Source organism: Sturnira hondurensis, unplaced genomic scaffold (genome assembly GCF_014824575.4).
Source record: "Sturnira hondurensis isolate 20B ecotype Veracruz unplaced genomic scaffold, ASM1482457v3 Scaffold0008380, whole genome shotgun sequence".
Classification (NCBI taxonomy): Eukaryota; Metazoa; Chordata; class Mammalia; order Chiroptera; family Phyllostomidae; genus Sturnira; species Sturnira hondurensis.
The window spans coordinates 3,894,805-3,921,727 of NW_028081011.1; the positions used below are offsets into that span (position 1 = coordinate 3,894,805).

At 39.1% G+C, this 26,923-nt stretch overlaps 1 protein-coding gene across 1 annotated transcript; it reads left to right on the forward strand.

The window, feature by feature from the left end:
- The first annotated feature begins 46 nt into the window (after positions 1-46).
- On the forward strand, positions 47-26,595 carry ZCWPW1 (zinc finger CW-type and PWWP domain containing 1). Its single transcript, XM_037054942.1, has 18 exons — positions 47-257; positions 2,072-2,153; positions 5,024-5,080; positions 5,846-6,099; positions 6,553-6,631; positions 7,532-7,622; positions 7,861-8,018; positions 8,225-8,347; positions 16,084-16,200; positions 16,954-17,074; positions 17,682-17,757; positions 18,386-18,490; positions 19,424-19,507; positions 20,131-20,197; positions 20,996-21,078; positions 22,812-22,869; positions 25,313-25,447; positions 26,088-26,595. Exons 3-18 carry the CDS (start codon positions 5,053-5,055, stop codon positions 26,393-26,395), a joined length of 1,887 nt encoding a protein of 628 aa, XP_036910837.1. The 5' UTR covers positions 47-257; positions 2,072-2,153; positions 5,024-5,052; the 3' UTR covers positions 26,396-26,595.
- Positions 26,596-26,923: the final 328 nt, after the last annotated feature.

Genomic DNA, 26,923 nt, shown 5'->3' on the forward strand with positions numbered 1-26,923 from the left:
ATTATGGGATTTGTAGTTTTAGAGGGTATTCGGCTGGAAGATGGCGGCAATCCCTCAGCTGCGCAAGCGCAAACGCATCCTTCAGCTGCGCATGTGCCTCATCGCAGAGTTCGCCGCTGGAGGGAACTGTGGAGCTTCTGTGTGGCCTCGCGCCTTTTCTTGGTGGCGGGAAAAGTCGGTCGAGGTTGGAGGGTCTTGCAGCATTGCTGCAGTAGCTCTTGCTGCTTCTCGCCTTTAGGTCCTCCTCGCTCCAGAAGGTAGCTAGCTCTTTTTCGGTTTCAGATGAAGGTGTTATGCGCGGCCATTCCCGGAACCTTTCCTCTGAGAAATTTTCTCTTCAGGGCGACAATCATTACTCCTGTCTCTTAGAACCTCTAATCTCAGATTCATCCCCAACCAACAAGCAAAGTAACCCTATACATTCAAACTGGTGGGCAAGGACGGTCTGAGCCAGAATGAGGATCCTGATCCCTCAGCGGGAGGGACAGCTGAGGGGAAATTCTGTCACGGTGGGGTTCTTGATGGGGAAGAGATGTTAGAAGGACACCGTTTTACTCTTTGAGGAGCGTCAAGGACTTTTGACTCTTTAATACCTCCGGTCTTAATTGTCCTTAATAGAGATTTGGGGAGGGAAGATCGAGGAAAAATGGCGATCGCCAAAAATTCTTCCCTCGAGTTTTAAAGGTAGAATTAAGTCCTTTTACTGTTCCAAACTTTTGAACCGTGAGAGGGAAAAATGGTGCGAGGATCTGGAAATTGATGGAGATGTGCTCCTTTAAGCGAAAACACAAAAAGGCTAGTTGAAGGTTGTAATGGGCCCACGTGGAAGCATCTTTGGCAGTAGATGTCAAGAGAAGATGGCAAGAACAAGATCAGAGTCCCGAATGAGTCTATATTTTTGTGATAAGTGGCTATATCTGTGTGCTTCCTGGCACTCTCTAAACCAAGAAGCTTTGGTTCACCATGTATAAGATTCTGTAAAAGGTTCAGTTCAAACACAGTAATGTCTTGTCAGTTATGACAGTAATGTCTTGTCAGGTAGTCTAGTATAGGGCAGTAGGGTAATTGGAATCTTTCCTTTTGTCTTGTTAAATGTTTTAAATCATGCTCCTTAAACACAGGGGGAAAAAGAAACTATTACTAATTGAGGCATGTAAATAAGCAGAGGGCTACATGCCATTAGACATTAAAGCCAAAAGGAAGTCCAACTCCAGCTTAAAGGAGATTTTAAATGCAGTCTTTATATACAGGTTTTTGAGGCTCACTGAGTGTGTGTTAAAAGAGTTTACTTTTATTCTCTTGGACCAAGGATTCCAGGAACAATATAAACAGGGAAGAATCGGATAGTTAGGGAGAAATTTGTGAGCACATTCTAAATGAGGGGAGGAGGGGGGAGAATTAATACTTTTTGTAAAATATTGATAAGGTCCTGACTGGTGTAGCTCAGTGGATTGAGCGCGGGCCTGCGAACCAAAGGATCGAGGATCAATTCCCAGTCAGGGCACATGCCTGGGTTGCAGGTCAGTTCCCAGCAGGGAATGCATGAGAGGCAAACATGCATTGATATTTCTCTCCCTCTCTCCTTCCCTTCTAAAGATAAATAAATAAAATCTTTAAAAAATTGATAAGGCTGAATTAAGTTATTTAGGTGGACTAGTTCTCAAACATGTTATACACTTAAAAATTCTAAAGGACTCCAGTGATTGGTTTATTTCTATTTATATATTTTTGGTATGAATATACTAGAAATTATACCGGGTGTTTAATTTCTGACCAAAAGGCAGAAATGGAGAGAATTTTAAACATTCATTAATATTAAAGTAATAACAATAAATCCATTACATGTTAACATAACATTTTAATGAAAAATGTACTTTTCTATATGAGAAGAAAGTATGAAGAATGGTGTTTTACATTTTTGCAATATCTTTCATGTCTGACTTAATAGAGGACAGCTGGATTTTCATCTGTTTCTGAATTCAATCTGTTATGATACAAGCATACCTTGTTTTATTGCACTTCCCTTTACTGAACCTCACAGGTGTTGCTTGTTTTTTTAAGCAAATTAAAGGCAAGACCTTCCACCAACAAAAAAATTACCACTTACTTTATTGTGGTGATTTAGATGGAGCCAAACCTGCAATATCTCCAAGGTATGCCTGTATCTTGTTTTGGTTGAAGTATCAGAGAAAATCTAGCCTAACACAGATAAGCAGTTGGAAAGGGGAAGGGACTGCCAGGAGTCTTTGGATCACACTTTGAACTAGGTTATTTTATCTTAAAATTAATGTGATGATTTTTAGTGTTTAAATGAAAAAAAATTATTTCTTGGAACACCTCGTTCACCTTCTCTTGGTTTCCTGTATTTATTGTTTCTAAGTTCTTTTTCCTTCTTATTTGTCTTTCTTTTTTATGTTGGATAAGTAACATCTGAGTTATAGAATTTTCTTTTACTTTCAAAAATGAAGATTAAGTGGATTTTTTCCCCTCTCTTGCATTTAAGCTAAGAAAAGAGAGATTAGGTTGGTCTGAGTGCAGTGGTGCCTACAATTAATTGATCACAGCCAGTTACAGATTTCTTGCCCTGGCTGGTGTAGCTCAGTGGATTGAGCTCGGGCCTGCGAACCACCCAATCACGATTCGATTCCCAGTCCAGGCACATGCCTGGGTTGCAGGCCAGTTCCCAGCAGGGGACCCACAAGTGGCAACCATACATTGATATTTCTCTCCTCTCCTTCCCCTCCTCTCTAAAAGATAAATAAAATAAAAATAAAAAAGAAAAAAGGAAAAGAGAGATTAAAACCAAATTGTTATTCCTGGGTCTGGAGTCCCCAGTCATTTAGTGGCTGGTCAAATGAAGGGTGGTAGTATTTTGTGTGTTTATTAATTATTTAAAAATATTTCTCTGAACTAGATTTCAATATTTGTTATTGTGGAAGAAAATAATTAGTCTGGAACAGAGAATCAGACACTTGAGTTGTCAGTGACTTCCTTTCTTTCCTTTCTCTAATGATCAGGTTAGAGATTTTCTTGAAAAGTACCGTATCACATTCCCACTCTAGATTAAAAGGGAACTATTATACATTACTGCTTATAGATTTACTAGTTTATTAACTCAGTAATGATCCATAATTTTATCCAGTTGGTTGTGGCTCTAGGAACACACTTTTGCCTGGAGAGGTCAGTATGAGCTTAGATAATGATTTGAACATAACTCAGAAATTTTTGCTTTTTAAAAAAACTTTTAAATAAAAAAAAGATTTTATTTATTTACTTATTTTTAGAGAGAGGGGAAGGGAAGGAGAAAGAGTGGGAGAGAAACATCAATGTATGGTTGCCTCTAGCAGGTCCCACACTGGGGACCTGATCCACAACCCAGGTATGTGCCCTAAATGGAAATTGAACCGGTGACTATTTGGTTCACAGGCCAGCGTTCAGTGCACTGAGCCACACCAGCCAGCACAAAATGTTTGCATTTTTAAGTTGATCAAAGTACTCTTTATTTTACTTAAAGAATTTATAATTTAAAAAAAAATCATCTTTAAGTGATAGATAATATGTGTATGTTACAAAATGCTAGAGATGCGCAAGTGGGTAGAGTAAAAAGCTCCCTTCCACACAGTTTCATTCTCTAGTGGCACTTTTGTCCATTTCTTGTGTTCTTCCAGAGATGGCTTAAGGATATACAAGCATATTATAGAGATGTACATTTTTATAAATCAAATGTTGTCAACTCAGATACACTAATTTTCACTTCCAATTTAGTATAGCTCTTTTTGTAATTTAGATTACCCTCTAAAGGGTAATGTTTTAGAGGGACTTTTAGAAATAGGGACTTTTCATTATTATTTTTTGGAATTTTGGAATCCGGGAGAAGATATATGTTTTTCATTTGCAATCAAATTAATGTTCCTTTTGCAGCCAATTTTATTCAGGATTTTAACTTCTATTTAGGATTATCTAAAAAGAAGGAGACCAATTTGCTGTAGTGTTTCTCTTTCCAATTTCCCATTTGCCTTTTTTCTTCAAGCAAGTAAGTTTTGGTGTTGGTGGTGAAAAGTTATGATGAAAAAAGTGAGAAAATGTGCCCCTTAATATGAAGGAAAAGTAGTTATTGTAGAACAGTACATCAAAATTATCCATATTTATAGAATCAAGAGAAGGAACAGAAAAGTATTAAAAGATAATTTAAAAATACTTTACATTCAGTCATGTTGTGACCATACTAAGTCAAGCCTCAACCTTCTGAATTGATCTTAGGAACCAGGGAGAGGAACTCTACATTCTGAACAACTGAGTGTTTACTATAGCTTGAACATTTGAAGGTCTTAAAATTTTCAGATTCTTTACAGGGAACTGTATGTGAACCAAAAGACCCATTTTACGCTGCTTTTGGGTCCCTAAAGAGGGTAAGTGTGGGTGGGAGATGGCAGAGTACTTTCAAGTCTAGGGCCTTAAAAGTACTCAAAACCAACAACCAGAAATAAGATCATAGAGAAGAATAGATGTGGCATTAGTAGGATTTGAAAACCAAAGACCTGGATTCAACTTGGCTCAAGCATGTATTAACAGTGAAGTTTTAAGCAAGCCGCTTAACCTCTCTTTGTGTGTTTCTCATTTGTAAAAAGGGGAGATGGCATTTTATGACCTGTAAAGACCCTACCAGATTTACAGTGTTTAATTATAACTGTTACAAAAATAAAGAAAACTAGGTAGTGAATTATAAGTTTAGGCTAATAAAAAGCTTGGTAGAAATAATATCGATAGTGGAAAGTATAAATTGGAAAATGTATAAATTACTGGAACATCACCCACAAGTTGTCTCAGCACTCTGCTGGGCCACAGATGTCTTATAGCTATCTCTTCAGCACCTAAAACACTAAGGACTATTGCTGATCTTTAAAACAGTAACTCTAATTATCCCCTAAAGAAATCCTGAACCCAAGAAGATAGAAGAGAAGAAATTTAAAAATCAAGTTCAATCAGAGTCATAGTAGTCGATTTCTTTCTTTTTTAAACAGAGGCACAAAGCAAGTGTAGCTTCTGAGCTGAATGATGACAACAATGCAGAGTAAAGATGGTGAGTCAAAAGTGAGGGAGATTTACTTTATACCGTTCTCTTATTTTTCCCTTCTGTCTTAGCTCTTGGTCATCTGGACCAACGGGTTCAGATTCTCACCAAAGGGAAGTTCAATTCACATATATTTTGTGTTCACTCTGTTAAAGTTACTATGTTTCTAGATACTTTGAGCGAAATACATATCTTGGAAACAGTCTTCCTCAAGGAATGTATAAACTAGTAGGGAGAGAAAAGACATTGTAATATCTATAACATAATCTGAATAGGGTGATTCCACGAGGCAGGTATGAAGTGTTATAGAAGAAAGAGATATTGCCTATACCTGGAAGGATCACTGCAATTTTTGTTGTATCATTTGTAGATTTTGATTAGTTTTTTTAATTTTCTCTTAATTTTCTGTAAAATTTTGTCCAAAGTTAAAATAAATAAATTAAAAATTTTTCATGTTTGAATAATTCAGTTTCCCATACGCTTATATTTATCACATTTATCACCTTTAAATTACTCAGTGGTTTCTAAGCCTGGAAGTACATCAGAATCATCTAGATAGTTTTGTAAAATTACAGATCTCAGGCCTAACTTCAAAATATTTCATCAAAATCTCTGGGCGGGAGAGGTGAGGGTGGGTGAGGAGAGTCCTAGAAATCTGAATCTGTTTAACTCTCGAGATAATTCTGATATTGTCAGTCAATGGTCAGTGTTTGGCAGTCTCTGTGTTAGGCTTTATATTTCACAAATTCCATTTGATGATCAAATTTCTTTCAGAATGTGGGAAAGGACGAAAAAAACCCTTTGCCCCACCTGCACAAAAATTGTATAGCCTGATGCCCTATAAAGCTAACCCACCCAAAGGGGAGACTCTGGGGATCAGTTCCCAAGAGGCAGAGGCCAGGCAAGAACTTCTAAAGGCCAGGTTAGAGAAGAAGGAGGAGAAAGCAACCACAGAGAACTGTGCAAGCAGCGGCCAGGAGGAAAAACTAGAGGATCGAGACAACAAGCAAGCAGAGAAGAAAGAAAAGGTATCAGTTATATTGTTGGGCTGTCAATGGACAGTTTCTTCTAGTCATCTGCCCTGGACAAACAGAATCTTTTCATGTTAGGGAAATTCATCTTGTAGTTTCAGTTTTTTATTCTTTTTTTTTTTGAACTTCCATTTTCTTTTCTTAAAGAGGTCAAAAATGTTTTGATGAAAGCATTTAGCAGGAAATAATGGGTAGGTAGGTAGGGCCTGAGGTAGGATGGAGATGAAAATAGAGGTGGACAGAAATTTAATCAGCTTTTTTCTTTTCTTTGATTCCTTTATTTCTGATAGATCTGGGATAAAGTTTATAGAGTCCTTATGTATGATCATTGTTTTCATGCTCTCAGCCTTGTGAATTTACTGCCTCATGTAAAGAAGACTTTTCTGACTGGCCAGAGAGGAGAACTGGGAGAAGACAAACAGTTTTCCTTCCCTACCCCTGTCTCTGCAGGAAAAGTCAAGTCTTACCAATGAAGAATTTGAGGAGATTGTCCAGATTGTGCTCCAGAAGTCCTTCCAACAATGCATGGGTATGGCTTATGGTGAGGGAAAAATAGTTTCAGATAGGCAGAGAAACTGTTACCTGAGGTGTAGAGTATGTTGACAGCTTCACTCCTTCCCTCCATCTTCTAAGTAAGAAATATTAGATAGGATTTGGAATATTTTAAAAGACTTTATAGTTAGGACTTTGAAATATTTTAATATACTTCATCTTCTATCAATAGGACTATAGCTAAATCACCTTAGATAGGGGGTACAGACTTTTAGAAAAGTAGATTACATTGACTTTAGAATGCAAATATGGTCTCATCTAGATTTTTTAATGTAATTTAAATTCATTTTTATATGTTCAGAATCTATTTAGAAAACATAAATTATTTTTTCCAGGTTTGAAGAACTTAGTTTCCATCTATCTTTATAATTATTCTATTTCTTATACTGTTTCAACATATGTTAGGGATTTGATATTTAGAACAAAGCACTCTATAGTGTAGGCCCAAGACCCTCTGTGTAAGGTCATGAGGCTAAGAACAATAGTCTGATATTTTCAGCTATTTTTAGGTATACCTAGATTTCTAGAGGAAAGTTTGAAGAACAAATGATATAAAACATGGTACATAAAACAAAAGTTAAAATAAGCAAATTAAAAATTTTCCTGGTTATCCTGGAATGAAGCAGATCAACCTGGAAATTCAGAAGGACATAGATTTGTATTTTTTCCTGAAAATTTAAAGATTTACAATTTTATGATATGATAAAACTCCAAAAGTAAACTCTTCCAGGTAACAGGTAGAAGACATTTTAATATAAGGTTACAGTTTGGAAATAATGGAGTGGTTATTTTCTTTAATTGCTTCTCTGCTTATAATATTTTGTTTTTGGTGGGATGGTGGTGGTGGTGGTGATAGAATCTAGTCTTGATTTTTCAGAGACTTCCTGTGTCCAGCCCATAAGATGTACCCAGTTAGACAAGGAACCAGGAAATGCTTCTTTTACTACTGATAATGATAATGCTGATAGGTAAGTTTATCCTTGTGAGGCAAGTTGATCACAAGATGGCCTGTCTATGTATCTGGTCATTTTTACATCTCTGTAGATTTCTCTCAGCGTGGGAAAGATATATGTTTGAATTGGGGAAACTAAGCAAGTAGATAGATGACATGACTTCAGAAAGCTTTAGAGAGCCTAGGATTCTTCTATGCTCTTAACTTTTATCCTTGGATTCTTTTACTTTTTCATTAAAAAATCTTATTTTCAGAGAGAGGGTAATGGTACCTCATATTCTAGAGATTTCAGCTTCTCAGGAAGATGGAATAATTCCTAAGACAAAGACATCTAAGTCAGTCCAGCCAGATCCTGCAACCTCTGACAAGAAATTCAGTAAACTCTCCTTGAGCAAAAGAAAGAAGAAAGCTCGTAAGTATAGTCAGATTTGACATATGACTCAAGTATTGTACTTAATCCATGAAATCAGGGAATTGGACAGTGGGCAGGCTGAAAATTTCCAACCTGTCTTGAAACTATCATGTTACGATCCTTCTTCCTTCATCCTTCTTCCTGCTTTATTATCTACAAAGAATCTCTTCCTCATCTCCCTACCCTACAATGTTTTATCTTCCCAGAAGATGAGAAAATGAAGAAAGCCCAAAGTGGATATCAGCACAGACAGAAAGACCAACAGAAGAAAATGGTTCAGGATTATTCTCGTATCAGGGACCAGCAAAAAGGAGAGGAAAGTGGCTTTGGTGAGTTCAGCCATGGTTTGGAAAAACTACTTGGGCTTGAAAACTGAAGATGGAGGAGAGTGGCAAGGGTTAGAATGTTAGAGGGGATTCTGCAAATATTATAATCAATTTCTCACAGATACTTGTAGGATATACTGCTGAGAAAAAGAGAAAAATATTTAATTTATTCAACCATTCATATAATCCATAGTTTTGGGGTGCCTACTACATACCAGGCATTTTAGGAGGTGCTAGGTAAGTGCAGTGGAAGTGAATATAAGCCTGCCACAAGAAAGATAGGCTTCTAAAGAAGACAGATAAGAAAGCTACAAGTTAGAAGTAGACCTGGAAAAGTTTCTAAGAAAAGATATTGCTTGAGCAAGAAGTTGAAGTATAGTTTAATCAGATGAACCAAGGTGGAAATGGGGATGCATCAGAGTGATAATTATTGTCAGAGTTATGGAGGAGAGCTAATGTTTGCAGCTTTTGGTCATGCTGTGGAGTAGGAGGTGGCACGGGTGTGGAAGATAAGGCTAGAGGCATGCAAGCACCAAATCATAAAAGGCCTTACATGTGAAGCTAAGGAATTTGGATTTTATTTTACAGGTAAAGAGGAACCATTGAAATTAAGTAGGGAAGACTTGATAAGATTTGCATTTTAGAAAGCTCACTTTGGCAGTAGCATGGAAGATGGATTCTCAGAAAGACTAGACTCACAGAAATAGTAATCCAAGCAAGGAAGGTAGACAATATCATTGAAGAGGAAGAGACAAATTTCAGATGTTTAGGAGGCAGGATCAACATACTGTGGCAGCCAGTTATGAGAGCTGAGGAAGAGGGGGGTCTCAGCCTCTAGAACCATCCTGTTTTCTGGCATGAGTGACTGAGTGGCTAAAAAAAGGTATGATCTAAAATGGAGAATATAGCCCTGATTGGTGTGGCTCAATGGGTTGGGCATGATTGGGAGGACCGAAAGGTCACTAGTTGATTCTTGGTCAGGGTACATGCCTGAGTTGTGGACCAGGACCCCATTTGGGGTGTGCAAGAGGCAACTGATAGATGTTTCTATCATACATTTATGTTTCTCTCCCTTTCTTTCTCCCTCCCTTTACCCTCTAAACAAACAAACAAATAAATACATGTTTAACATGGAGAATATAGAAGAAAGAGTAAGTTTAGATGGTAAATTCAGCCATCTTGACTTTGGACAAGTTAGAGGGTCTTCGTTGAGATTTAGAGCTCAAGAAAGAGGTCTGTGTTGGAGATAGAAATTTGGAAATCATCTTTATCGATAGGAATGGGTGAAGTTTTTCTAAGAAGTTGAGGAAGGAAAAGAGAAGAACACAATAAAAAAAGCTAGGGGAACATATGTTTAAGATTGAACAGGGGAAGAGGTGCCCAGGGTAAAAACTAAGATCTAAGAGAAAATTAGAAAGGTAGAAGGAAAATTAGGAGAGTGTTATCACAAATGCCAGGGGAGGATAGAATTTCAAGAAAGGGAGTTTTTTAAAAACTATATATGTATATATATGTATATATATATAACTATATAATTAAATAACTATATATATATAACTATATATATAGTTTATCTATAAACTATATATTTATATATTTATCTATAAACTATAGTATATATATATATATATAAATAAATAAAAGGAGTATTTAGGCTTGTCAAATGCTACTACAGAGACATCAAAGGATAAAGATTTGAAAATGTTTAAGGGATATCACAATTAGGAAGTCACTAGGGTCTTGATTAGAACCCTCATGGGTTGGTCAGGGTAAATGGCAGGTTATAGTTGGTTGAAGAGTAAATACTTTTCAAACTAGTTTAGATGTTTAAAACTAGGAGGGATAAAATGGTAAATAAAGGGGGAAGTAAGTGTAGAGTTGAGATAATTTTTTTAACTTTCTTTTTTTTTTAAATATATTTTATTGATTATACCATTACAGTTGTTCTATTCCCCCCCTTCATTCCCCTCCACCTGCACACTCCCTCCCCCACCATTCTCCCTCCCTTAGTTTATAACCACGTGTCTCAAGTTCTTTAGATTCTATATTTTCCCCACTATTCTCGCCCTCCCCCCTATCTATTTTCTACCTACCATCTATGCTATTTTCTGTGCCTTCTCCCCCCTTCTCCTCCTCCCACCCCCCTGTTTCTAACCCTCCATGTGTTCTTCATTTCTATGGTTCCACTCCTGATCTAGCTGTCCTCTTGGTTTGCTTTTGTTTTAGGTGTGGTTGTTAATAACTGTGTGTTTGCTGTCCTTTCACTGTTAATATTTTTCATCATCTTTTTCTTATATAAGTCCCTTTAGCATTTCATATAATAAGGGCTTAGTGAAGATGAACTCCTTGAACTTGACCTTATCTGAGAAGCACTTTATCTGTCCTTCCATTCTAAATGAAAGTTTTGCTGGATAAAGCAATCTTGGCTGTAGGTCTTTGGATTTCATGACTTGGAATACTTCTTTCCAGCCCCTTCTTGCCTGTAAGGTCTCTTTTGAGAAATCTGCTGACAGTCTGATGGGTACTCCTTTGTAGGTGACTGTCCCCTTATCTCTTGCTGCTTCTAGGATTCTCTCCTTCATTTTAATCTTGGCTAATGTAATTATGATGTGCCTTGGTGTGTTCCTTCTTGGGTCCAACTTCCTTGGCACTCTCTGAGCTTCCTGGATTTCCTGGAAGTCTATTTCCTTTGCCAGACTGGGGAAGTTCTCCTTTATTATTTGTTCAAATAAGTTTTCCACTCGTGACTGTTTCTTTCCCCCTTCTGGTACCCCTATAATCCGGATGTTGGAACGTTTAAAGATGTCTTGGAGGTTCCTAAGCCTCTCCTCATTTTTTTGAATTCTCATTTCTTCATTCCTTTGTGGTCGGATGTTTTGTTCTTCCTTCTGGTCCATTCCATTGATTTGAGACCCAGTTTCCTTTCCATCGCTATTGGTTTCCTGGACATCTCCCTTCATTTCAATTAGTTTAGCCTTCATATGTTCCTCTAATTTGTGACTATAATCAACCAGTTCTGTGAGCATCCTGATAAATAGTGTCTTGAATTGTGCTTCTGAGAGGCTGGCAATTTCTCGGTCGCTTAGAGTTATTGGCTCTGGGACTTTGAGTTCTTCTTGCGCCATCTTTTGGGCTGTTTGTGCCTGTTCTGTAGCAGGATCGGAGCCCTAAAGTGTTCACTAGAGCAGGGCAACTCAGTCGCTGGGTTGTGACGTTGTATGTGGGGGCGGGGTCAAAGAGGGACAATGGCGTCTTGTCTCCCGCCTGCCGCCTGCCACCAAGTCTTCCGCCGGCGCCGCAGCCACCACCGTCACCAGGCCCATGCGTTTCGTTCCACTGCACGTGAGTGTGCCACTGCCGTCACCCCTCCACCACTGGGCTTGCCCCCTGGGGCCTACGTGGTCTGTCTCACTGTGTGCGAATGTTCGACCCTGGTCAGTCTGCCCCACACCGTGACTGGTTCTGGGCCACTTTCGCGCCTAGGTCGGGGGATCTGTCCTGCCCGACCCAGCTCCACTGCTGGTTCCGCCCCTCTTACCGTCCCCCCCTCTTACCGTCCCCGTTGAATGGTTTGTAGTGGTCGGACTTCTGTATAATTCCGTTTTCTGGTCTTTGGGTGTGTCCTTGTTCTCCAAACCTTTGTTGTATTCAAACTTGGTTGTGGGAGAAGGCACAGTGTTTCCACCTATGCCTCCATCTTGGCGGAAGTCAATTTTTTTAACTTTCTTTTAAAAGAAATAGACTTGACCTGTATATTATTAGCATAATTATGTGCTCAGGGAAAATTGGTTATAGAAAGTAAGAAGTTGAAGGGAATGAGAAGAGAACTAGAGAATTTATTCTTAATTAGAAAGGACAACTTAGATTTTGAGATTGGATGTAGGGAAGATAAGGATATATATATATTTATTTATTCTTTTAACAATAGTTATTAATGCCTTGTATTATATGCCAGGCAATGTGCTAGGTGCTAGAAATATAGTGGTGAACAAAATAGATAATTCCTGAATTTATAGAATTTACTGTTTTAGTGTACTGGACAGATAATATTGAGACATTGAAGGATAAGAAGTAAAATAGATCATATAATATATTAGTACATATGTTTAAAACTGAAAATAAGTAGCATGAACAATCTGGAGGAAACCAGGCTTGCACACACACATACACATACAAAACAGAACCCAAAGTGTAAGAAACAATGGAATAAACAATCAGCTTGTGTCTAACATGTATGTGTGTATGTATATAATTTTAATTATAGAAGCCTAATATGATTTGTACATACTTGAAAGAAAACTCCAGCAAGACTATGCAGGTACCAAACAAGGTTGTCCTGGGCGATAGACCACTTCTCATGTTATTATGACATGGTAATATGAAGTACTGGAAGTATTAGTCTAATCTGGGCAGTTGGGTGAACTGGGTGATATTGATCCATCTCCCGAACCCCTTAGTATTAGAGAAGGGATTGGACTTTAGACTGAAAGATGGAAGTTGACTCCTTAGACAGTGCTTATGAATCAGATTGTGATTGTAGTGAATGTGTAAGCCTTTAGCTATAAAAGAACTACTCTTTCTGTTTCTTACAGTTGCCAAGAAGAGATGAGTCCTCCTAGAGTAGGAAGTTGAAAGGGGAGTATCTTATAAATACAATCTGTTTGTGTTAAGTTCTATGAAGGAAAAAAACGGAGTGTCTTGAAAGGAAATAACAAAGAGCTAGTTAAAACTGAGCCAGTCAGGGAATGTATTTGTAATGAAATGACATTTAAACTGAAACCTGAAGGAAAGGTAAGAGTTGGAGAAACAGTTTTAGGTAGAGTGAAGTTTGACATACTCCAGGTACTCAAAGAAAGCTGGTGTGATTGAAATTCAGAGAGCAAGGGAAGCAAGGAAGGAAAGTGGCTCTGGATAAATGTAAAGAGGTAAGTAGTGATGAAATCAAAGACCATGTTACAAAGTGACAATTTTTTCAAAAGTTCAGTGAGAAGTCACTGGTGGGTTTTAACCAGGGGAGTGACATCATCAAATTAATGTTTTAAAAGGACCCAATTAGAGAATGAAGTAGAGAGGTGGGGGGACACGAGTAGACAAGTTAAGAAGTTAGTGCTAGGATTGCATATTTTGGTGGCTAGGATTAGGATGATGAACATGGAGACAGAGAAGTGGATGGTTGTAAAATACATTTTAGAGGTAACATTGTCATAACTTGGTAATGACTTGGATATGGGGTGGGGGTGTGACAGAGGAGAGTATGTCAAGGATGATTCATTTTTGGCTTGAACAGTACATGAAAGGAAGTGAGGAGAGGTAGAGGAAGAGCAAATTTGTGGGATAAGATTGAGTGTTTGGGTTTGGGCCCATTAGGTTTGAGACCATTTTGAGACATCCAAACAGTTGTCAGAGAGCTCAGAACAGATGCTGTTAGTATGCATCTCTGTGTTGTTGTTAATGAAAATGTTTTTCAAAACTATGGAAATGGGAGAGGTTGCCTGAGGAGAAAGTATAACATGGGGAGCAAACATCCACAATCGGGCTTTGGAAGCTCAACATTTAGAGATTGGGTGGAGAACAAGGAGAATCCAGTAAAGGAGACTGAAGAGGGAGCTACCAGAAAGATAAGGAGGAGGAACAGAAGAATGAGTGATCACAGAATCCAAAGAAACTAGTATTTCAAGAAACTAGTATTTCAATTTCATTGACCACTGGTCAATCGACATGATCTTATGTGTCTGTGATATCAGTCTTCCTTATCATAGAGCCATGTTGTGAGCCTCAAATACAATGTTCAAACACACCATCTTCCTTTCTGCATTGTTTGAAAGGGTACTTAAAAGAACTGTTTGTTATTGTCATTGGAGATTTCATCCCAAGCCAACTTCTATGTTATTAGGATGATTTTTTTTTACCTCACTCATTTCCTCATGAATATTCATTATTTTGAAAACCAACCATTTATTTTATTGATCTGCATTTCCTTTTATGGTACCTAGCCCCTTCTCACATTCTTTTTTTACTAGTCTTGCTAGGTCATCTCTACAAACATCCAAAAATATCATTGACAACTGTCTTTTTAGAATAATACATCATTCTCAACTAGTACTTTGTTTTTCAAAATTAAGTGATTGAGAAAATGACCCATAATATGCTCTTCTAAGGGATGATTTTGATGGGATGGAGGGTATTCCTTATTAGTCATTTAAGGTAAAATTTGACAGTGGGAGAGTGAACTTACTAGGGAAACATATTGTGAATATATAGTACACCTATGTGCCTAGTTATGTGATTTTTCTCAGGCAACATTCAGCTTTGTGAATATAGCCACAGAAAAGGTAGAGTGGATATCTAAGGAATCAAATTTGAGTAAGTACAGAATAAAGAAAAGAGTTTGCTACTGGATTGAGGGGAAGATAGGAGCCAGAGATCTATATAAAGTAAAAGTTTCTGTAGGGGTCTTTGAACAAGTTAAGTGCAAGGATGGGAAATTTTTATCAGAGAGGGGTGTTGGGTAAGTGGTTCAAGGGAGTATGTAGTCCCTGCAGATGCGTAGGTGGGGTATGCAAGGGTAGGAGTGGGTTACTGAAGTGAAGTGGGTTACTGAGGTGGCATGGAGGAAAAGGTGAAGGAACTCAGAGAATGGCATGCTTTTTTGAATTACTCTTCCGGAAATAGTGTCATCTGGAATGAGGGCAGCAGGTGGGGAAGAGAAGGCTGAACCAGATGTCAGCATCTTTTCAAGGGAGATGAGAAGGCAGGGTAGTTCCATGGCATGGACCTCAAGGGAGGAAGGGTTTTTATAGGAAGAAGAACAATAATGGTTTGGAAGTGGCAATAGGGAATAAGGATGATGCCGAACCCATTTTCTGGTGTGAGAGACATGAGATGTATGAGAAGGAACCAACTCTATTTAGAGAGCTGTGGGTGGGGTGGCATTGGGTTGGGTAGAGACAATATCAGTTAATCACCAGGTTTCAAAAAGGAGATAGAGGTTCATATAAGAGGTTGAGGATATGTGGACTTTTGTTGCTCTTATCTGGAATTCCCTCCCTTGCCCAAACACACAGACAGTGGAAGGATTTGGGAGGGAAAGAGGAAAGGCTGTGTGAGACAATGGATCAATTTAGAAAATGTGGGGATGAGAGTTTGGCAGGTAATGGATAAAAGCAATGCTTTGCTGTTCAGCAGGGCCTGAAGTAAATAGTTGATTGGGAAATGATGGACTTAGACCTAGTTGTTTGGAGGGGGGAGAACTCAAGGCTATTGATCCCAAAGGCTGCAAGTTGGTGATTTGGTGACAGGTAAATCTGTTGAGATTCAGATAGGAACTCTGGATGTTGTACACAGAAGATGCTGGGTAGTTCTCCAAAAGAACTTTTCAGTGCTGGCATGCCAATCGAGAACAAGGCACTAGCCAGAAGGATGGAATCCACCCTTTTTAAGAACTGTCAGTACAGGAAACACACCTTTCTGCCCAGGGTGGAGGAGAAATGAAAGCATGGTATAGTAAAAGACTGAAATGTGAGTCCTTGGTTTTAAGTTCAGCTCTGCCACAAAGTTAGACTGATCTTTAGCAAGTCAAATTATCTTCTCTCAGCCTTGGTTCCATTTATAAGTTAAGGATTGGACTGGGTCATCTCTAAAGCTACGTGATTATGGTGGGGAGTATATTGATTTCAGCTGGATTAAAGAAGGAAGACCATATTTTTGAGTCTCTTATTTCAGTATTTTTCCTGTCATAGGTCAATGTCTAGTCTGGGTCCAGTGTTCCTCCCCAAATTGTGAGAAATGGAGGCAGCTTCGTGGGAATATTGACCCCTCCATCCTTCCAGACACTTGGTCCTGTGACCAGAATACAGGTAGAATGGAGTGGAAATTTGGGGGGGGGTTATTGTTTCACTCTTTCTTTCCCTGAACATATCCTTTAAATTAATTATGTTGTAGGTGTAGTTTCAATTCCAGGGGTCCTTGCAGTGTATGGGAGAAAAAGATCTTCCTGTCATATGAAGTTGAATTTGGCATAATGGGCTAGAAGAAGACAACTTGAAGAGTTATATTATGGGAAGGGTCATGGAATCTAAATATATGTTTTGAGCAAATTCCATCGTTTGCACCATTGGTCTGACCCTGTCAATCCTGATTATATTACTGGTAATGGGTTGGTGGATAGGAAGGAATTTTGGATATACGGGGAAAAGCAGGTGAGAGATTCAGTAGCTTAGAATTCTAGAATGTTTGAAACTACTTCAAAGAGATTATGATGTCCTAGTTCAGCCCAGTTATTTTACAGATGGGAAAACAGAGTCTCATGGAAATTACCATCATGATGTTGCATAGATGGAAGCAACATCAACAGCGTAGATGGAATGTGGGATATAGGAGAAGTCTGGAAAGAAATCTCTTTCTTTAGAGTATAAGGAGGCAGAACTCTTACTTCTGGCATGTTTTCCATGGGTCTTTGTTCTTCTTCCTCCCTGCCCATCTCCCAGGTGCCCTTTTGGTCCCACCTGTTGCCTATATCAATTTCTTCTTGTCCTGCCTCCTGCCGTCATCCAGGCTGTTTCCTTCTCTTCATTTCTTCTCACCCGCCCCCCCCCCTTTTTTTTTGGCAGACTTGGAGTATAATCGCTGTGATATCCCTGAGGAGACCTGGGTAGGGCGTGAGAGTGAAGTGGCCTATGCCTCCTACATCCCAGGATCCATCATCTGGGCCAAGCAATATGGTTACCCCTGGTAGGGCACCATGGCATACTCAGAGCATCCTTCACGAACTTGGGACTGGTAGATTCAAGTAGAGAGGAAAGAAAATGGAAAGCATTTACAATGGAAATGATACCTGTTTTACAAAGAGCGTGGGATAGGGGAAAAGATAAAGTACCAAGCTTGGAGGTTTTGAAAGAGCATGTTTTCTAGAGTTTCACAGTGGAGGTGATATTTCCCTGGAAAAAAGGATCTGATAATTCTACCCTGAGTGGGTAGAAAGAGGAGGGTAGCTCTACACATTTTTTAAAACACTGAGATATTAGGGACAAAGTAAAGAGAAGGAGAGAGTAGTATGGATAATTTCGTCTTTGGAGATGTCCCTAGTCAGAAGACTTTGTTCTCAGGGTTGCTGGAAGTCCCAAGGATAAGATACTTTTACAAGAAAGGTGCTAAGCTTCTTTGTACATTGATGGAAGTCACTTCAGTCATTGGGTAGTGAACACTGGGAGGAATTGACAGGGGGTTCTATCTTTGTTTACAAAACATTGCCCCTTTCTGTACATGTATATTGATGGGTTTGTGTTCTGTTCATCTAACCCCTTCCCTTCTGTCTCCTACACCCATCTTTCTTCTCCAGGTGGCCAGGCATGGTAGAATGTGATCCTGACCTGGGGGAATATTTTCTTTTTGCTTCTCATCTTGATTCCCTGCCGGTGAGTTTTCCTGATTCAAGTAGGTGGTCAGGCTAAAGTATTGACCAAATTCATTCTAACAAATGTATAGAGTTAGAAATATAGGCATAGCCAGTCGACATGAGCAGAAACAAGACAATTAGCTAGAGTGACAAACAGAAATAAGTACTCACATATACAAACAAGCTTGTATCTAATTAAATATTTATTAAGACATTTATTGTTTTCATAAGTATGCTTTGGTTAGCATTCCTGGGGTCAGCATGGAAGAACAACAAATTAGGTAGGTCAGGTGGGTCAAGTTTAAGGGAGCAGATGAGCCCAGCACCTCCTTCTTGTGACTCCTCAGTTTTTCCCTTGCCTTTTCTGGCTGGAGGGCCAAAGCAAGAAGAAAGACAAGAGGCCATAGTATAACCATTTAAAAAAAAAGATTTTATTTAATTTTAGAGAGAGAGGGGAAGGAAGGGAGAAAGAGAGGGAGAGACACATCAGTGTGTGGTTGCCTCTTGTGTGCCCCCTACTAGGGACCTGGCCCACAACCCAAGCATGTGCCCTGACTGGGAATTGAACCAGTGACCCTTTGGTTCTCAGGACAGCACTCAATCCACTGAGCCACACTAGCCAGGGCCATAACCATTTTTTATTTCAGTCTAAGTACCATGTGACATTTTTTGGAGAAACAGTCTCTCGTGCTTGGATCCCAGTCAACATGCTAAAGAACTTCCAGGAGCTGTCTCTGGAGCTAACTGGAGTGGTGAGCAACCTTGGGGGTCAATTGTAATACAGGGAACTTGAAAACTAAATCCCCTTATTAAACCTGCTCTTCTCCCAGGGAGAGCTGTGTCAGGAGACAGTCCCATATCTGACCAAGTGTGCAAGGGTGAGGTTATTCATGAGGGACTCTTTTTCTACCAGGATTGCAACAGGATAATGATTTTTCTTAGTGTTCTTCCCTGCCTTCAGATGGGAGGGTTTTCAGAAGACTCTGGTTTCCTGCAGTTTAGCCTAAGCAGGTGTGGCAGAAATGAGGGCACAGATTAATTCAGGGTTCTCAGTCTAGACACTTAAAATTTTGAGCTAGATAATTACTTGTTGTGGAGGACTGTCCTGTGCAGTGTAGGATGTTTAGCAGCACTCCTGGGCTCTACTGACATCTTAACCAGTAGCAACTCCCAGTTTATGACAACCAAAAAGTTGTCTCTAGATATTGCCAAATGTCTCCTGGGGGCAAAACCTCCCCTGGCTGAGAATCACTGAATTAACTAAATAATAGTTCCTCCCTATAACCACTTTGGGTTTGAAGAGCCTTACAAATGAGCAGAGGTCCAGTAGCTCTGGGGCCTTAGAAAATCAGGCAGTGAGTATTAAGCAGCTAGATCTAAAGAAACTTGTGAGAATCTTGAAAGTGTAATCATCTGAATTCCTTTAATCTTGCCTTTTCAAATTTCCATGGAATTTACTTTGGAGAGAACACCAAATTGTTGATTCAAAATATTGCTAAGATTTGGAGAAGGGTTTTTATTGTGGGCTGAGAGGGAATTGTATCCCTGAACCCAAAAGATTAATAAAAGTATCATATCAATATCAGGAGCCAAAAGTAAATGCAGTTAAAGATAATGTTGGGTAAACAGCAGTATGGTGGGGTCACTTCTCTAACATGTATCATGACTCTAATCTTCCATTTCAGAAAAAGTGCAGAAACAAGGACTGTAGCCAGAAACTGCGGGCAGCCATGATAATGGCTCAAGAGGCAGAACAGATCAGTATTCAGGTAGGAGAGTGTTTAGACCGCATATTAGCTCCCCTTTGGGACTTGAGATCCAAAGCAAACCATACATTGTTTACTGCAGAAATCCAGTGTGTCCTTCCTCATTACGCAGTCTTAGTTTTAGAACTATGCAGTCTTTTTTTTACCAAGCCAAATTTCCTTGATTACTTAATTCTTCCCTTCTTTTTCCTACCATTGAACAAGTGGGATCTTCTCTCAGCCCAGACATAGTTTGTGGTAGGGGGCATCCTCCATTTCTATTTTAACTTCAAGCCTCAGATGTGTGTACCCTAATTCCTCTTTTATGCTGAGTCAGTTTTTACCCTCACATTCTACCTTTAGGGGTGGGGTGAAGTCTGACAAAGAATGAATTTTCCCTTCCCAGTTATTTACTGAATTATAAACTGGGAAAGCTAAGATATATTACATAGTTATATATTATTTTGCTATAATGCTATAATATAATAGTTAATCTCCACAAAAATCTAGATAAATTTAGTGTGAGATTTCAAGTGAAAATGGTATGCAATATGAATATACATCCCAAAACTAAGCCTTGAAATCAGAGGGCAACAATGGTTACTGGGGGAGTAGTAGATGATGCTTTTGTTTTTTGGTTCCCTCAGGAGCGGGTTACACTGTTTGGTTTCTGGAGCAGATACAATGGATCTGACCATAGTAGAGAAGGAAAAGGTAGGATATATAGGAGGATGAGGACTAAAGAGGAAGAGGAGGAATTCCTTCATTAGGCCAGCAACTGAAACTTTTCTTTATTTTGTATCTAATTTTATATTTAATCTATTTTATATATTATATCTAATATGTCTATTTATATCTAATATTTATATATTTTATATCTAATCTTTATATCTAATATTTTATATTTCTATTTTATATCTTTTATATCTAATTTTATACCTAATTTAATTTAATTTTATATCTAATGATATTTTATATCAGCCTAGTTCTTGATTTTATAATAGTAGGCTTTCCATGAATACTATTGACCCATTGTTAGGGATAGATAGATGGATGGATGAGTGGAGAATGGAGGAAAAAAGGGGACAGGGAGGAAGGGTGCATATTGAATAGTGATAGGACTTAGAAAAGGGTTGAACCATGATAATCTAGAGTCGTGTTTTTCTTTTTTAAAAGGTTTTATTTATTTTTTAGAGAGAGGGGAAAGGAAGGAGGGAGAGAAACATCAACATGTGGTTGTTCCTTGCATGCCCCCAATTGGGGACCTGGCCTGCAACTAAGGCATGTGCCCTGGCTAGGAGTTGAACCAGTGACCTTTTGGTTTGCAGGCCTGTGCTCAATCCACTGAGCTACACCAGCCAGGGCCTAGGGTCATGTTTTACGGAGAAAATACTACTTGGACATGAAGGGTGGGGTTAGAAGACTAATTGTCTGGGATCAGCTCTATTAACTAACTCATCACCTATTTTATTGAATAAGTGATTTAGCTTTTTCTTCCTATTCCTGTTCTAGACTTAATGCTCTCTGGGACTAAAGGCCCAGATTCCTCCTTGGAGAAAGAGGAAGACTCAGACTTGGAGGAGGAAGGAGAAAAAGTAAGACTGATCTTTAGGGCTCCCTTTAGTATATTCCTACAGGGCATCTGGTTGGTATGGGCTTATTATTTACTAAAGAACTGTTCTGACTGGTCTTATCTCATAGAGGTCTTAAGCAAAGGAGACTCTCCTCTATCCTTGGTTATTCTCTCTAATATATCTAATCTCTAGGAACTTATTTCTTTTAAAAATTTTATATTGATTGATTGACTTGAGAGAGAGAGAAACATTGATTTGTTGTTCCACTTATTTATGAGTTCATTGGCTAATTCTTGTATGTACCCTGACCAGGGATCAAACCTGTAGTCCTGGTGTATTGGGATAACTCTCTAACCAACTGAGCTAACCAGCCAGGGCTAGAAACTTATTTCTTGATTACTATCTCAGTTCATAATTTAGTTCCTTGGTTATTTCTGGAGCAATTTCAGAGAATACCAGGTTGCTTCTCTTTACTCTCCCTTCCTACTATGTGGACTCTTAGGATATTCATTCACTTATTTCCTTAGTCTCTTCTCAGGCACATGATATATAGATTTGCTTTTCATATTTAAAGAGATTTTTAGAGTGGTGCTAGGGTCACAGCAAAACTGAGAGGAAGGTACAGAAAATTCCCATGTACTCCCTTCCCCAAACATACATATTCTCCCCGGTTATCAACATCCCCCACCAGAGTGGTGCATTTGCTATAATCAGTGAACCTACACTGACACATCATAATCACCCAAAGTCCATAATTTACATTATGATTCACTCTTGATGTTGCACATTCTATAGGTTTGGACAGATGTACCAATGACATGTATCCATTGTTATAGTATCATACAGAGTATTTCCACTGCCCCAAGAATCCTGTGTTCTCCACCTATTCATCTCTCTCCCCGATACCCCTCAACCTTTGACAACCACTGATCTTTTTATTGTCTCCATAGTTTTGCCTTCTCCAGAATGTCCTATAGTTGGAATCATATAGTATGTAGCCTTTCCAGACTGCCTTTCACTTAGAATAATGCATTTAAGGTTCTTCCATGTCTTTGCATGGCTTGATAGTTCATTTTTCTTTTCTGAATAATGTTCCATTTGGGGGTATATCACAGTTTATCCATTCACCTACTAAAGGATATTTTGGTTGCTTCCAAGTTTGGGCAATTATGAATAAAGTTGATATAAACATCCATGTACATGTTAAGTTTTCAACTTCTTTGGGTAAATACCAAGGAGATTGATTGCTGGATCATATGGTGAGACTATATTTAGTTTTGTAAGAAAACACCAAAGTGTCTTCCAAAAGAAGCTGATATATTTTTGCATTTCAACCAGCAGCGAATGAGAGTTCCTGTTCCTTCACATCCTTTCTAGCATCCTTGCTAACACATCCTTGATGATGTGTTTTGGGTTTTGGACATTGTAATAGATGTGTAGTACTATCTGATTGTTTTCATTTGCATTTACCTGATGATATATGTCTAATATCTTTTCATTTGCTATCTTTTTATCTTCTTTGGCAAGGTTTCCATGAAGGTGTTTGGTCCATTTTTAATTGGGTTGTTTATTTTCTTATTGTTGTGTTTTATGGGTTTATATTTTAGATAACAGTCCTTTTTCAGATATACCTTTTGCAAATTTTTTCTCAGTTTGTGGCTCATCTTCTCATCATTTCTATAATATCCCACTCTTTTAAAAACATAATTAGGTGAATTTATTTCTATTTTCTTATTTTTCTGTCTCATTTTTAGGACCCAACTTTGCCTAATCCCAAGCCAGTCAAAAAGACAAAAAAACCCAAAGCAAGAGGTAAGCAAGCCAACTGGAAATGGGACATCTACTACAGTTAAGGCAGGGCAGAAACAGAGAGTGTAAGGGGTCTGCAGGTGGCCGGGAACTGTCTCAGTCCCAGAACCTGAGAAAACAGGCAGGACTCATGAGTGTCATTGGAGAAGCTATAGCCTCCTGTATATTGAATTATAAATTCTTAGGAATGAATATTTTAAATTCTTAGCCAAGAAGGATGACTTCTTGGAGAAGGCAGGCTATGAGGAGAAACATAAAAATAAGATGATGGGGGTGAAGGAGAGAAGGGGGAAATATTTGGGGAAAAAAAGAAACTGAGAGAATTTACTAGGTTAAGATTAGCAGAAGTTGCAGAGAAGAGACTTAAATGTGGGAACTACATGGACCCTTAATAAGCTGTTATTTAAAGAGAAATAAACAGACTTCTGGCCAAGATGGAGGCATAGGTAGACACACTGTGCCTAGTTGCACAACCAAAAGAAGGACAACAACAAATTTAAAAACAAAAACAACCAGAACTGAGAAAATCAAACTGTATGGAAGTCTGACAACCAAGGAGTTAAAAAAGAAACATTCATCAGAAGAAACTGGTAAGAGGGGTAAAGACAGCAGCCAGGTGGAGAGGACTCATGGCAAGGCAGTGGCTGGAGGACCAGGGTAGGTAAGGCAGGCTGGTGGACCAGTGAGGTAGTGGCTGGCAGACAGGGTGGTCCCACATTTGCATGCAGATAAACTAGGTGGCACAACTGGGGAGCAAGAGAGACTGTACAACCCAGAGTTCCAGCACAGGGAAATAAAGCCTTAAACCTCTGATTGAAGACACTTGTAGGGGTTGACCCAGCAGGAGAAACTCCTCATCTCACAGGAGAGTTTGTTGGAGAGACCAAAAGAGTCCTAGAACATGTACAAACCCACCCACCCAGGAATCAGCACCAGAAGGGCCCAATATGATTGTGGGTAGCAGGGGAAGTGACTGAGAACCAGCAGAGAGCTGAGCAAGTGCCATAGTTCCTTCTTAGACCCATCCCCCACATACAGTCACAATGCACCAATATGGATTGCCCCACCTTGGGAACACCTAAGGCATGAACACCCTTACTAAATGGCCCAAATGAAAGAACAGATCAAAGCTCCAGAAAAAATACAACTAAGAAAAGAAGAGATAGCCAACCTATCAGATGCACAGTTCAAAATACTGATGATCAGGATACTCACAGAATTGCTTCAGTATGGTCACAAATTAGCAGAAAAAATGAAGGCTATGTTAAGTGAAATGAAGGAAAATGTACAGGGAACCAACAGTGATGGGAAGGAAACCAGGATGCAAATCAGCAGTGTGGACCAAAAGGAGGAAATAAACATTCAACCAGAACAGAAGGAAGAAACAAGAATTCAAAAAAATGAGGAGAGGCTTAGGAATCTCCAGGACAACTTTAAATGTTCCAACATCTGAATCATAGGGGTGCCAGAAGAAGAGGAAGAGCAACAAGTGGAAAACTTATTTGAACAAATAATGAAGGAGAACTTCCCCAATCTGGTTAAGGAAATAGACTTCTAGGAAGTCCAGGAAGCTCAGAGAGTCCCAAAGAAGTTGGACCCAAGGAGGAACACACCGAGGCACATCATAATTACATTAGCCAAGATTAAAGGTAAGGAGAGAATCCTAGAAGCAACAAGAGAAAAGGAGACAGTTACCTACAAAGGAGTACCCATAAGACTCTCAGCTGGTTTCTCAAAAGAGACCTTACAGGCAAGAAAGGGCTGGAAAGAAGTATTCCAAGTCATGAAAGGCAAGGACCTACATCCAAGATTACCTTATCCAGGAAAACTCTCATTTAGAATGGAAGGGCAGATAAAGTGCTTCCCAGGCAAGGTCAAGTTAAAGGAGTTAATCATCACCAAGTCCTTATTATATGAAATGTTAAAGGGACTTATCTAAGAAAAAGAAGATAAAAAATATGAACAGTAAAATGGCAACAAACTCTCGGTTATTAACAACTGAACTAAAAAACAAACTAAGCAAACAACTATAACAGGAACAGAATCACAGAAATGGAGATCACATGGAGGGTTAGCAACAGGGGAGTGAGAGGAGGAGAGAGGGGGAAAAGGTACAGAGAATAAGTAGCATAGATGGTAGGTAGAATATAGACAGGGGGAGGGTAAGAATAGTATAGGGATGTAGAAGCAAAGAACTTATATGTATGACCCATGGACATGATCTAAAGGTGGGGAATGCAGGTGGGAGGGGGTGTGCAGGGTGGAGAGGAATAAAGGGGGGGGAATGGGACAACCGTAATAGCATAATTTATAAAATACATTTTTAAAAAAAGATGAAATGGCAACAAATTCACACTATCAACAACTGAACCTAAAAAAAAAAAGCAAAAAAAAAAAAAAAGAAGTAAACAAATGTACTTCACAGTTAGGGGCTGGGGTGATGCAGGCACAGCAGATGGACGAGATGGAGCTCAGCAAAGGAAGTTGATGAATAGATCTTTGGGAAATGAACCTGCAGCTGTCCCTGTACCCGTAAGGGGAAGGAAAGAAGTACACAGGAATTCAGATCCTGACGAGCCAGGTAAGGCTCTTCTTGGAAGAAAGTTTGGGGAAATAGGCTTTATGTCTACATCTCTCCTCCTGAATAATTTTAAAACAACTGTCTACAGATATTTGTTACTTTATTTATTTTTTTAAATCAATAAAACATATTTATTTTTTATTTTAATTGTTTAAGTACAGTTTTCTGTCATATTTTCATTACTTTAAAAAGAACAAAAATTAGGTCAAAAAGGCATCTCTCAGGCTGTAGGATGCAGTACACACTATACAAACATAATGGTTGTGGATTTGGCTGAGAATAGTAAGGAGGCAGGAACTAACATTTATTGAGTATCACCATGCACTGGCTAGATAGATACGTCCATGCCAGTTGTCTTTAATTTTTTCAGTATCTCTATGAATGGATATTTGCCATTTGGACAATAAGGCTTTAGGCTGAAGCTCAAAGAATTGAAAATTTACTCAGGACTCATGTGTCTAGTATATGGTCAATCCATGGCTTGAATCCAGGTCTTTCTGACTACAAAGCCCATTTCTTTCTATTGACAAAGGTAATCTTTTCCAGAGATCTTCTGGGAATAGAAATTTAGAAGTTTAATTTGTAAAAGGTAAGGCAGATGACTAAATAAGACTCTCAGTTTTGTCACTTTTTCATTCAGGTCCTAAGAAAAAATTTAGAGCTCCCCAAAGCAAGGTGTCAGCAACCAGCTTGTCTGAAGGAAAAGAGGTTAGAATGGTGCCAAAGGGCCTGATCCTACCAACCCATCACGGGGCCTGTCCTTCCATGGGGAAAGAAGAGCCTGGATCTCAGGAACTACAGGAGGCTGGAAGCTTCCCCTCTGATGATGAAACATCCAGTGGCCTAGACCTTGAGCAACTCATGGAAGATGTTGGAAAAAACACAGAGCAGAGGGTGGAGCTGGAGCATAGAGATGACACAGAGGAGTTTACCTTCTTTGAGGAGTAGTTCTGTGTGTTTGTATTCTATCCCCTCCTCCCTGGGAGGAGGCCCCTTTCAGAGGGCCCAAGAGAATTGTTGAGATTGGTCATTGACTACAAGATTAACAATTGGCTAAAGTCAGAGTTGTATGCTTTATGTGTTAATAAAATAGGTTACTGGCTTAATTGGTTTGGTTTGTCTCTAATAACATGCTTCAACTTGGCTTCTCTCCCTCCTCCTTCATGTCACTGTGGCACATCACTGTGCTGGCAGGAGAACTGCACAGTGTAGGAATCTGGGAAGGCAAAGACAGCTGAGTCCCTGGAGAGGGACATAGCGAAGGGCAGGTCTGGGTTCACATCTAGCTCATCATTTACTAGCTGTATGGCTTTAGGAAAAGCACTGTAACCATTCTGGGTCTTGGTTTTATGTCTCAAATGAGCACATCCAATAACATAGGGTTGTTGATGTGTAAATCAAGTGGTGCATAAGAAAACACATGCCAGTTATTATTGTAAGGAAAGTAGAATAGTTAGATTGGGGGCAGGCCTTGAG

Excerpts from the sequence above, each read along its gene's own strand:
- ZCWPW1 (XM_037054942.1), top strand. The coding sequence starts at position 5,053 with ATGATGACAACAATGCAGAGTAAAGATG. Across the intron at positions 8,019-8,224 it reads CAAAAGAAAGAAGAAAGCTC|AAGATGAGAAAATGAAGAAA; the intron begins GTAAGTATAGTC and ends TTATCTTCCCAG. Across the intron at positions 25,448-26,087 it reads TTCAGATCCTGACGAGCCAG|GTCCTAAGAAAAAATTTAGA; the intron begins GTAAGGCTCTTC and ends TTTTTCATTCAG.